This window comes from Oreochromis niloticus, linkage group LG5 (genome assembly GCF_001858045.2).
Source record: "Oreochromis niloticus isolate F11D_XX linkage group LG5, O_niloticus_UMD_NMBU, whole genome shotgun sequence".
NCBI lineage: Eukaryota > Metazoa > Chordata > Actinopteri > Cichliformes > Cichlidae > Oreochromis > Oreochromis niloticus.
Genome location: NC_031970.2, coordinates 27744748 through 27758097, shown reverse-complemented (window position 1 = coordinate 27758097; position 13350 = coordinate 27744748). Strand labels below are relative to the sequence as shown.

At 41.8% G+C, this 13350-nt stretch overlaps 1 protein-coding gene across 4 annotated transcripts; it reads right to left on the bottom strand.

Annotated features, from left to right (window-relative positions):
* Window positions 1-7303: 7303 nt before the first annotated feature.
* On the bottom strand, window positions 7304-13134 carry LOC100700719 (protein unc-119 homolog B). Of its 4 annotated transcripts, XM_013269145.3 has the most exons (6): window positions 12664-13127; window positions 11730-11843; window positions 11182-11281; window positions 10783-10955; window positions 10475-10530; window positions 7304-8338 (listed from the first exon to the last, which is right to left on the bottom strand). In XM_013269145.3, the coding sequence occupies exons 1-6, from the start codon at window positions 12896-12898 to the stop codon at window positions 7991-7993; spliced, it is 1026 nt and encodes a 341-aa protein (XP_013124599.1). In that variant the 5' UTR covers window positions 12899-13127; the 3' UTR covers window positions 7304-7990. The 4 variants fall into 4 exon arrangements, with proteins under 4 accessions (XP_013124599.1, XP_019214293.1, XP_003441607.1 ...); XM_019358748.2 differs by lacking the exon at window positions 11730-11843 and having other exon boundaries at window positions 12664-13134; XM_003441559.5 differs by lacking the exon at window positions 10475-10530 and having other exon boundaries at window positions 8075-8338; window positions 12664-13123.
* Between the last annotated feature and the right edge of the window lie 216 nt (window positions 13135-13350).

Sequence of the window (13350 nt, the reverse complement as noted above, 5' to 3'; positions counted from 1 at the left end):
TGAAACAATATTGGGCGAGTGCTTTTAATGTTGTGCCTCATCCGTGTGTGCATCTCTTTTATGCAATGTGATGCAGAATGTCGTGTCCTAGTTCATTTGTATTGTTGTCATTAACCTTGCCCCCACAATCATTAGTCTTTTAAACCATCAGGAAGTCCCTCTTTTTAAATTACCCTCCATCCATCAACCATCTTTGCCTGAGCCAACCCTCATCCACCCTTAGTCCACTTGTTCCCTTCAACCTAGCACCCACAGCCATCCCTCCCATCAAATCAGGTGTTGCCACCTGTCTGCATTCTTCACCCCTCATTAATTCTTCATCCAGTTACCCAATCACAGTACTGCCCTCATCTAAAGTTGACCCTACCTAACCACCTTCTCTCTGTCTTACTACATGACAGGCCGCCCTAACCAGCTAAGTGGAAGATTAGCAGCTTTACTTCTAAGTCAGCCTTTCTCTTGGCCGCGGTTAGCCTGGTCAGCTGAGGCAGTTTCGTCACATACCTCAGCTGCTCCGGCCAAAGTGAAACAAGTGTAGCGCTGAAAAAGGAGCGTGAAGTGCACTTGTTTTCACTCACCACATTAAAACTCAGACACTGGAAACTAAAGGTTAGCAGCATACTGCTGTCAAAGCTACAGGCCCAGGTTGTTTTGGTGAGCTTTATTGGCCAAGATTAAAAATAATAATAATAAAAATCCATAAATACTTTTTTTCTGTCAAATCTTATCACAGCAGCAAGCAATCCCTTGTCTGTGTGTGTGTGCTGCAAGTTAGAGGACAGACTGAGCAATGATCAAACACAACCCTGCACCTGACTAAAAAGTGTTCAGTCATGAAGAGTTAACTTTTCCCACCACCGCATGATGATCTGTGCATGTGCTGGTTCTGAGATGGGCCGCGGGGGGTTTGTGTGTGTGTGGCAGTGGTGGTGGTGGGGGGGGGGTTGAGTCAGTGAGGAGAGGCAGGTCAGGGGGAGGGTGTGACTGGCCTGGCGGACCATAGCGAGGGAACAGTATGTAGGACAGGGCCTTGCACTAGCTAACCTATCCTGGCTGGAGCCGTGGTTGGGTGTGCTGAATTTCTGCATGCATGATCAATGGCAGTGAATAAAAAAAAGAGAGAGAGAGAGGAGAAAGACAGCAGCGTGGGGGAGGGGAAGGAACAAGTTGGAGCAACATGAAAAGATATAGATAGGTTAAAGGGAAAAAAGTTCTGGTTTTACCTGAACTGTTGTGATATTGAAGCGTGCTGGTTTCTCCAAGCGATTATTATTTAAAGACAAGAAATACAATGAGAGAACTGTTGGGAAACAGATTTTTGTAGCCTGAGAAACTTTGACTAAGTTGTTTTATGGGCTTAAGCAACAGCTTTGGCAGATTTTAGTGTGTGTGAAAGCAAAATTTGCACAGTTATTTGTGTGAGTGTGTGTGTGTCTGGGTAAGTGTATGAGAAAGGTTTTCAGTGCATTCATTCCACGTCTCATTTTGGCTTTTGCTCTATGCATCTTCATCCCTCTGTCTCCTTGTCACAGAAGTTTGTCCAATCCTTGGCTTTTGTTTCCTTGACTGCATCTGACCCAGAGTGAGATTCCATTGTTTGTGAGCGAACTTTGACCTCTCGGGGCCTGGGACCTGCTCTACGCCACCCTCCAGGCAGCTCTAAAGGGCGAGGCGAGAAGTGGCGTCGAGCGAATGGAGCTAGAGAGCCAGGTTCTGATCATCTGAAAAGCTAGTGGGGGTGCCTCGGTGAACAGTTTTTCAGAGCCAGGAGTCGTCATTTGAATGTGACGCAAAATGTAAACAAGCAACAAGTAGTTCCAGGAAGACTTCATTGAGTTAAACGTAGTCAATGGATAATGAAAAGGGATGAAAATGGAATGTTTGAACAAGCAAAAAGAAAAAAAAAGAAAAAAAAAAAAGAAAATCCTTTAAAGCGGAAGCCAGGAGGCCATTTTAAAGCGCTCCATTTGCTCTGGGTGTTTTTTCCACCTGGCAGGTGGCGAGCTGAAGAAATCATTACATGAGAGAGAGGAGAAGGGAGGAAACGAGCACACCTGTGCTTGTGCCAGGAGCCCCACCTCTTCTCCAATCACAATCCCTGCATCCCCCAGGGGAAGGTGTGGCAAAGGAAGAGACAAAGGGAGGAGTGAAAGGCAGAGGAAGGAAGAGATTGCGGGGGAGATTTACATGCCTCTCTTAACAGTTGACTGAGGGTTGAGTTAACCTTTTATTAATCAAACGCACACAAAACAAACTGGACTGGGGGTTCTGGGGAGACTTCCAAAGGTGGCTGTGGGCTTCCTGTAAGCACCAACACACCACAAACTATTTACCTTGATGACTATTTCTGTCTGACGGCCACATGAGTGTAAGCAGCGGCGGAAATCTGCACTGTAATACCACACAGACAGTTGGGCAGACAAATGCAGGAACAGCACACACACACACACAAGCTGCACAAAGGCTTCTGCCTACACATCAGCAGAGACCTAACACTTAAAGACAGATTGTCAATACTGCACTTGCCACCATGGAAATTGGTCGGGGAATCACAGTTTGTTAAAGGACCGTCTATCCATCACTGCTGCCCTGAGTGCTTTATTAACTTGCGGATAACTAATTATGTGCTATCTCTTGTCACATCTACAAAGCCTTGCTCATCCGCTAGGTCAAAAATGAGATCTTTATTTAAATGCAATACATAATACCTTAAAAAAAAAAGCATTAAAGTAGGTTTTCACCTACAGGGAAACGACAGCGAGTGTTTACGAAGGTAGCTGTGATGATGAAGGTGTTTATTTATATTTACAGTACACGCTCCATCCTACATGTTTTCACCCTGACCTTTTTCAGGGGTTGAGATGATGTCACAGAGTAATTGCTGGAAATGACATAATGACACAGATGGAGTCACGACCATCTCTGAGAACATCGTTGTGCTGACCTAAACTAAGAGGACCGTGTGGTGACTCATCTCTTTTCTTTATAACATGGTGTTTAACACATGATGGATTTCGCACCAGGGCCTTGGAGAGCAACGACGGATGGAAAGATGGGAAAAAAAAATCAAAACAAGAAAGGGAGAGTGAACATGAGAAAGACAAATAAGATGGGTTAGAGGTAGTGTGTGTGTGTGTGTGTGTGTGTGTAGGTAAGGAAGAGAGAGAGAGATGGAGGGATGTGGCTGGATGCTGTTGTTGGGGGTGATGGGAGAGATCCAAGAAAGGCTGTTTTGTGTTGATGGCAAGAAATCCATACTCTCTCCAAAGTACCTTACAGTCACACACAAACACACACACACACACACACACACACACACACACACACACACACACACACACACTTACGAACAAGTGGAGTTATAGTGTGTCCCTGTATCTCTTTTAATCCTTTTTCCACTCCCCCCCTCCATTTCTTTTCACAGGACCTATCAACACCATTCCTAGCTGCTATTTATAGAAGACCACTGTCCCCCCCGTCCCCCTGCTTGCGTGTGTAGATCCGTATGTGTGTGTGAGTGTGTTTCAGGGGAACCTCGATAAACCTGTGCTTTTCACTCCTAATCTCAATGTGGCGCGATTCACTGAACAGGATATATGGGGAAGCCAGTTACAGAGATATACGTGTGCACGCGGGGGAGGGTGCGTGAATACGCTTGATTTATCCCACCTGTCCACTTGTTTCCGGTGTGTGTGTGTGTGTGTGTGTGTGTGTCAATCCACAACTGGCTGCTGAAATGTGTTCCACGAAGGCCTGGGAACACACAAATCATCCCTGGAAAGTGTGCTTATTTATTGCTGTGGATGTGTCTGTATGCACACGTGCATGGTAATTTTTGAGTCCTACTGGATATATCGAGATTCTTTTTATATCAACAGATAGTTTAGTACAGTACAGCTGCGTTACTGCTGTGCTGCAGTGTGCAGGGCCTACAGCCTGATGGGAGGCTGTGGTTATTGATTTATGAGCTCACAGTTAAATTGCACCCTGCTTTGTGGTCTAATCAGCAACTGACACACTGAGTCTTCACACCATCAGTTTGTATGTATTTTAAAGTAATACTTTACTTCTTTTGAGGGGGAGAAGAAACTGCAAGTTTCATAAATTCATTCATGACCTAGGATCTGTAGGTTTCTTAAAGGTTTTCATGAGTGACATAGCTTATCGTTATGTGTAGGATCAAGTAGGAGAGTACACCTTTAAATATCTCCAGATGTAGTAAACTAGTCCAACAAAACAGAAATATAAAACATATTTTTTATAACTTTGTTAACTCAACTACCAAAACGAGTTATTCACTGCCTACTGAAGTTCCAACTGAACATCAGTGTGGAAGAAAGGCGATTTAAGTACCTTTGAAGGGCATGGTTGTCAGTGCCAGACGAGCTGGTCAGAGTATTTCAGAAACTGCTGATGTACTGGGAAATTTCACACAGAATCGTTTCTAGGGTTGAAAATGCCTCGTTGATGCCAGAGGTCACAGGAGCATGTCCAGACTGATGCAAGCTAATAAGACCACAACAGTAACTCAAATAACCATGTGTTACAAACAAGGTATGCAGAAGAGCATCTGAGCAGACAGCGTTTGAACCTTGAAGTAGACACGTTACAGTGGCAGAAGACCACACCGGGTGTCACTTTTGTCATCTAAGAACAGGAAACTGAGACTACAGTTGACATGGGCTCATCAAATTTGGATAACAGATATGACGAAAATGTAGCCTGGTCTGATGAGTCTCAGTTTCTGGCTCAACATTCAGATGGCAGGGTCAGAATTTGGTATTAATGACACTGAAACATGGATCCATCCTTTCTTGCATCAGTGGTTCAGGCTTGTGGTGTAATAGGGGATATTTCTTGGTACACTTTGGGCCCCTTAGTACTAAACTAACCATTGTTTAAACACCACAGCCTACCCGAGCATTGCTGATGACCTCGTCTATCCCTTGACGACCACAGTGTACCATCTTCTGATGGCAGCTTTCAGCAGGATAATGTACACAAAAGTTTAGCTCATCTCAAACTGGTTTCTTAAACGTTGCAGTGAGTTTACTGTACTCAATCCAACAGGGCACCTTTGGGATGTGGTGGAACGGGAGATTCACGTCACGGATGTGCAGCAGACAAATCTGCAGCAGCTGTGTGACTGCATGTCAATATGAACCAAAATCTCTGAGAAATGTTCGCAGCACCTCGTTGAATCTATGCCATAAAGAATTAAAGCAGCTCTGAAAGCAAAAGGGCAACCAACCAAATACTAGCAATCTGTATCTAATAAAGTGGCCCTTTATGCAACAGGGGAGCTGCTAGAGATGAAAACAGATGAAAACACCAGACTCACTGTAATCAAATTATTTTCTCTTAGCAATAAATTTTTTTTTATCATCTTTCTCCTCATTATTTTCCATTTGCGAATTGTGTCCCCAGCTTTATTGTTTTTAATAATTTTCCTTCTCACATAGTTTCGCTCGCAGTCAGTCACCGTTAGCAAATGCTAGTAGCTAGCACTCTGCTAGTGGCTAAAGAGTGTTGCTGGAAAACAAATAACAAAACAAAAAAAACAGAAAATGAATGCTGCATCTAAACAGGTTTTTCTCACACTTTAAAACCAGCTCTCCTTGTGATGTCCACACTGTCTGAAACGCTCTTATTATTGTAGCTAAATTTATTTTTTAACCACTTCCTGGCCACAGTTGCAAAACAAAGATTCAGGAAATCATTTAAGGATGAGCTAAAATGGTTTTTATGTCACGTCTCCAATCTGATGTGCTATTATAAGATATATTAAAGGTGTATTCAAGGATGGTGAAAATGTAGATTCGATGACAATGATTTAATGTGCCTGAACACCAGATCAAATAGGGTGATAATGAGCAAAGGATTTACTTTGAGAAACAATAGGAGAAAGCAGGTAGGACTTGAACGGGCAGTGCATGTATTGTTACATATGCAGTGTGTGTTTCTGTGTGCATGTGTGTGTGCAGCTGTGCAGTGCCAGAGCAAAGGGAGGAGAGAGCAGAGGGGGTCCATTATAGGTCTTTGTGTGGCTCAGATTGTCCTCTTCTATGGGAAAGTGGAAACTCAACACTCCAGTCCAGAGGTCTGGTTACCAGGTGAGAGAGAGGGAAAGAAAAGAAAAAAGGAAAAAGGAAAAAAACACAGCGTGAGAGGGAGGCAATGAAAACTGCATAGGTGTGGAAAGAGAAAACTCCATGAGACTTTCAGCCTAGGAGCTGGAAACAGATGGAAACTGAGAGAGATGAACCCCGATACAAGATAAACAACGATCTGATTAAAATCACAAGAGTCCAAAATGGGATGATCAAAGTGGACTCATTTTTGAAATGTACTGCATGAAGCCCTGCCCCATTTTATGTAACTTTTGGTAAAATAGTGGTAGGAAGTTAACATGACATTATCAGTTTCATGTCTCGTGTATAAATCAGTCATGCATGAATATAAGGAGCTCAGATCATGACTTCATTTGAAGCCCTAACCAAACACAAGAAATTAATGCAAACTTGTCCCACCACAATGATTAAAAAAACAACAACAAAAAAACAAAACAAAAACAAACTTAAAGCATAAAACGACTAAACTGACACCGGTGGCACTAAATGTATTATGGTACAACTCCTCCTAGTGGCCATGTTTGGGATATTCTCATTTCAAACTGAACTTTTCCTATTCTGACAAATGAAACAAGCTTCACACATTTTCTACCTGAAAATTTACATTTATTTAATCATTTCACTTTTTACAAATTGTATATATATATATATATATGTATATGCTTTACAAACACCACCTTTAACCCCGAACACCAAAGTTTACAAATTACCAAGAGATAGTATGCTGTCCAGTTAGGATAAAGACAAACTCAAATATCAGACATAATCAAGCTTTTAAGATGTTTGTGATAAGGAATTGGAAGTACAGATAATCAAACCTAAATGTTCAGAAAAAAATCTTCACTTTTATTGATTGCTGTCACCAAGAAAAGGGGACGTAATTTGCTCATTTCCAGATTAAAAGTAGTGCTGCGTGATTCACATTTTCTAATAATCCACAATTACCTTACAGTGGGATGTCCGCTGTCTGAAACAAGCCATTTTAAGCTCCCTATCCCTGTTAAAACAATTTACATTTGATTGTTGTCTCTTGCAAAGACAAGGTTTGAATAGCAGGTGGGTGGGGCCGGTGTGCTCACAGTGAGAGATGACCATCTTAAGGAAATCACAGCTCTGTGGCATCATACAGAGCCAAGAGCTTGTGGTGATAACTTGTACATATGCTGACCTTGTTATCTGCGACCTTGTTATAAATCAGCATCTGTTAGCGTAACGGTAAATGACAGAAAATAAGGACAAACATAACAGCTCCAATTTGAAATAAGGAAACCAGGACATCTTTGGGACACTTCTGCTGCTCTCTGAAGATACCAGGGGGAAATTTCTACTTGACGCGGCCTTTCTTAACGAGCCGTCACAGAACTGCAAAATAAAAAATAAATAAATAAATAAAAAACAGTGATAATGTCAGAAACCTTTGGTTGAATTCAAAGTCTTATACAGTACTACTATTGACGTGTCTGTTTGTGTGGGCGGAGAGGGAGCTAGGGAGGGGGCTGCAGGAGTGACCATGTGCGTTTGACAGGAGTGTTTTTGTGGATGGCTCCTCTGTTTCTCCCCCGACATTGTCTGGAGTGGATTGTGGAGGCGGCAGCTCTGAGAACAGCTGCTTCTGACAAACCCTGTGTAAACACTATGTGTGTCACTCGGGGATTGAGTGTGCATGTGTGTGTATGCAAATGTGTGTGTGTTCACTCAATGGCTGTTAGGACACTTATAAAATTGTAAAGAGAAGACTAATGTCCATCTGATCGATCTGAGCCACGTGTTATACACGGCTGCAAATTGCAAGCTCTCTCGGATTTGAAAGATTTCTCTATAATCAAAAGCCTATAAATTAACCCATCTGTAACCTCACACTAAAGCAAAACACATCTCCTGAAAGTGATTGCAACGAATGGTAATTCATCTTTACAAACACTGGAGGCAACTGAACCGTGTCTGCAGCAGCTCCCGGGCCAGGTATGAGTCGTATGTATGTTCAGAAACATGCATGTGTGCGTGCCTGTGTATATATCAATAAAAGTGAGCAGATGGGCGTGTATGAGCGTGTTCGTGTGTTTGTGTGTGTGGTTGCACGCAAGCAGGCAAACATCACTGTCCTCCGTTGTAAGCATAATCTGCCTTGTTGTGCATGACCAGTCTGTTCTCGACAAAGTAGAAGCTGTCTGACCGAGTCTCATAAGGACACTCCACCATCTGACGGACTGCAAAACAGATGATAAATGCATGTCAGTGAAAACTTTTTGAATATCCATGTAAGTAAAACTTAAAAATAAAAACAAAACAAAAAAACACTTCAGTAACTCTATCGCTCCTTGAGAAAAGGCTCAGCAACATCACAAGGTATAGTGTATACATATAGATACACAAGTAAATATAACTGTTTATTAAAACAGTAATGCTGTGTGCATTATACACTGTCATGTACGCTAACGTACTGCAAAAGCAATAAAAATGACATCTTTCAAAGTGTTTTTTGCTTAAGTTCTTTGTGTTTTGCTTCATCTGAGCCCTCTGTGATAGTCGAGTGTAGATTACCAGACAAAACTCTGGCAAGAAACTGACACAGACTGTCTGGATTTCGACTATTTTTAGCTAGCTCGTTACTGAAGCTTCATATTAGCTTTGGCTAAAGTTTGTTTCGTGTTGTTGCTTCAGGAAGGATTTCTTCCCGGCCAGAGTGAAGAGTGGCAACTATCACAGCAGCCAAGCACAGTTTCAAAGTACATATGGCGTTTATGGTTAGTATTATAGTATTAAGCCAGGATTAAAAACCTAAACCATGGCCAAGTGTTGAAGAAAATGACATAATGTCTCATACAGAGAATCTGTGTGATGTTCTGGATACAATTAGAGCCGCATTTCCAAAAACACAACACTCTGTAAAATTTATTTCAGAGTCTATCTAAAAAACATGTTGGGATGGGGGCAAACAAAAGCCTGGGAAAATAAGTGGTACTAAAAAAAATATTTTCTGACTGACCTGCTAAAGTGGTAGCAGGTCAGCAACATGACTGGGCATAAAAAGAGAGGCAGAGGTTGGAAAGAAAAGCCTCTGGACTTGTTTAACTTCCCTGAAGACGTTACACCTCTCATCCGAAAAGCTTCTTCAGTTCTAAGACCAAATGGTGGAGAGTCCCAGGTATTTAAGCCCTAATGGGAGCTGTCTTCAAGAAACCTAAAGAAGTCCGGTCGCTTTTCCTTCCGAGCTCCTTAGATTACCGTGACCTGCATGACTGCATGAGTGTCTCAAAAGTAAAGATTGGCAGAGGTTCACCAATCTACAGAAAAACACTGAACAATTGAACACTGAGCAGTTTCAGAATAATGTTGCTCAGTGTAAAGATGTGAAGACTTTAAATATATCATCATCTACAGTACGTAATATCATCAAGATTCAAAAAATCTGGAGAAATCTCCGTGCGCAGTGGACAATGGCCTTCAAGCCTTCAGGCAGCGCTGCATTAAAAACAGGCATGATTCTATTCTGGAAATCATGGACTCAGGAATACTTCCAGAAATCACTGTCTGTAAACACAGTTCACTGTGCTATCCACAAACTCAGGTTAAAGTGCTATCAAGTAAAGACAAAGCTATAATGTGCACATGATCAAGAAATGCTGAAGAGGGAACATCTGGATTGTTTTCAGTTCCAAACCCTGCATCTCTAATGGTATGGGGGTGCATTAATGCCTACTGAATTAGCAGCTTGCACGTCTGGAAAAAGACACCTTCAAAGCTAAAAGGTATATACAAGTTTTAGTGCAACGTATCCTCCCATCCAGACGACGTCTTCTTCAGTGAAATCCTTGGATATTCCGGCAAGACAATGATAAACTGTGTACTGTGTCTATTACAACAGCATGGCTTCATTGTCGAAGACTTCTCACCAACTGAAACCATTTAATACATCATAAAATTGAAATTGCAACAAAGTTTCTAGTTATAATGTAGTTATTTGGGACTGCTCAATAACTAGATTTCTATATTAGATAAGAATAGGATAACATTTAGGTCCAGCACCTGGTTTCCTCAGTTCCCAGAGATCATTTATGGACTGTTGTTAAAACCAGCAGTCCATAAATGATCGTGTAACACATTTTAGAGATGTGCTGCTGTCATCAAATTTAAAAGGATCTCTTTTTTTTTTCTTAAAATTGTATTTTTTTTTAAATTGTAAACATTTGATATGCTTTCTATGTTCTTCAGTGAATAAAATATTGGTATAGCAGATATAGGAGCAAATCATTGCATTCTGTTTTTATTTACATTTGACAGTGTCACAACTCTTTTGGAATTGAGGTTGTCTGGGAGGTCTGGCTTAATAAAACTACAAATACCTTTTGGCAAGCTGCCCATGTGTTCATCAGTAATGACGTCGCCAGCAAAAGTCCTGCTAAAATGTAACCAAATGTTTACTGTTGTGCTTAGATGCATGACAAATATGGATTTAAAGATCTATTGAAGCAAATGTCAAGAATAGGAAATGCTGATGTATTCCTTTGGTATGTGCACGGTACAAAATGCCAAAAGCTAGTCTTCTTCTAGACAATCGACATTTGATAAAACGCTATAAAATCTCCACGTGGGAAGGTTTCGGCATTTGTATGCTCTTGTTATGGTTAAAAGTTTTAAAAAGGTGACTCACCCAGGCTCTCAGACAGCTGAGGGAACTCATAGATATGCTCACAGGTATTACGGCTGTTTGGGATGCAGAAGCCAAAGTCAAAATCAAAGCTCTTCAGCAGGTGATCACGGAAGTAGTGCCTTTCGATCATGCGAAAATTGCTTAGAGGCCGGTTCCCAACCGTGAATTCCACCCTGAGTGAATAAAGTAAGAAAGAAAGAGGAAAAAAAGGACATCAGGGTGTTAACAACTGCAGGTTTTGCGTTCTTATAGAATTAGAAAATTAGAAGCTTATTACAGTCACACGGATAAAAATAGTAGGCATGGGTGTGTAGCTGATAGAAGATAATGCTGTAATTGTTTTCATTGTTTGCGTACGGAGCAGATGAGGTGTGCGTAGATTATGCGTGAGTCACTCACGTGGCTCCCACGGTCCGCAGCTGCAGGAACGCTGGGGTGAACTGGTAGCGTACAAACCGGCCTGTGCTGGCGTCTGACTCTCTGTTCTCCTCATCATCATCTGATACCAACAAGATTAGGCAGAGACGTTTTCTATGATCCATACTGAAGACTATTTTTAATCAAAATAACAGGTGACAGATGTTTCCAAACCCAGCTTATTAAAAACCATTTAGGAACCCTTGTCAGGCGGGTCAACCCTTTGGAGGCAGCTACTTATGATTGTCACCTGCACCTGCATTACAGAAGCTACTTTTGATTGCTCCCTTATTCACAAGGGGTGACCTCCACAGAACCCTTCCTGATTTGTGTTTCCCCTCAGTTCCAGGTGTCTCCTCCTGGGCTTGAACCAGGGATTTCCCTCTGTTTTGTTATTTGCTTTTTGTTTTTTTGCTTTTTAGGCAAATAAACAATAACAACAACAACAAAAAAAACACTATACTATGGAGCTAATCTGTATCTACATTACCACATAAAAAAAACACAAGCAGTGAGCTAACACACACTACCTGTATGTGGGGGTTTGGCAATCTCAAATAGGACCGTGTCTGTCTCCAGGTCTCTGATCTTGAAGCGGACAAATTCGATGTTGTAAATATTGTCCTCAGGTTTACAGAGGTACCCTGTAAATAATGAGAGAGACCAAAGGAGTTATTCCCCCCGGAATCATTCTCGAGCTATCGCTCTTAAAATACAAAAGCAGGCTGCTTTTGCATTTTTGCAAAATGTGTTACAGACCATGCTCAGACTCTGATTACACAGCTTTGTGTGCACATTTGCACATGCAACTTTGAATATATACACATACACGGTGTATTTTATGGCATACAACCATAAAATGAGTCGAACTGTGGAGCTTTTGCCTCAGTGCAGGTCTATCAGGGATCAAAATGCACAGCCTCACTCTGTGTGCTTATACTAAAGGGTAGATCAATATAAGCATTGATCGTCCTTTTACAATTATGTCATAAACAAAGACACGATCACACGAAGCTTGTTATTTGGCTTCCACGATTTTAATTCTCTTTCTTAGATCATGTGCTCCCGACAGCTATACATGTAGGCCATAGCACAGATAGGAATCTACTTAACTGGATTTTTTTTTAATTTAACGAAGACCATACCTAAGACCACCCAGATCAGCCCCACTGTGTACACAGCAGTGCTTAGTTTTGTTTGTCGGACATTTGTGAGGAGTTTAAAGTCCTAATATGATCTTTAGCACTACCCAACTGTGACAATAGAAAACGTCTGCTATTTATTACAATTCAAGTGCTCATTAAGACGCTTAAAAATAGAAAGTCTGGCTAATGACGTAACAGTTGTTTGTGTTGTCAGATATGTATTTCTCCTCTCCGTCTCGAACAGCATGTTATTACGGTATCGCTTGCTCTAGATTTATGTCAAAATTTAATCTGCTGTTTCAAAGACAGAGGCTCAAACCTCGAGTAGCTACTCGAAGCCCCAGCACGTCCTCCGGGGTGATGTGTCCAGTCTGTGCCCGGAGGTCTTCCTCCGTTACGGCCCTCCCGTCCACCTGCTGGCTCCTTCGGGACTTGAGCCTCTTCAGAACTCCTCCGCCTGTCTTGCGGTCCCGCGGAGGAGCCGCAGTGCCGTGCCCGCCGCTGGTGACATTTTCAGCAACAGGCTGGTCGCCGCGGGATTTGGCTCCGCTCATCCTCCCGTTCTCCTCAGCTTCCCTCCTATTTAAACGAGAGCCTATCTAAAGGCTTGAAAAAGAAGAAGAAGAAGATGGCGCCGTGGATGTCGAATGTCGAGAGAGCGGTGGGTGAATGGTCAAGCTCTTGTTTTTGCAAGCGCATGCTGTACAGTTGCCATGACAACCCGCTTGGCGAGCCCAGAGCCCGGTGAACTGAAGGAGAGTGTGGAACTTCCCCGAGACTTCCACAAGAGGGGGTGGATGATGCATTAGCTCTTAAACCGGAAATAAAATAAAATAAAATAAAATAAAATAAAATAAAATAAAATAAAATAAAATAAAATAAAATAAAATAAAATAAATGCTTTGATGTATACAATAAAATATTCATACATGAAAAAGCTATATCAGCTACATTAATCCAGATGTGCCAATTAATAATAGTAAGTTTCCATCATGTAGAATGAATT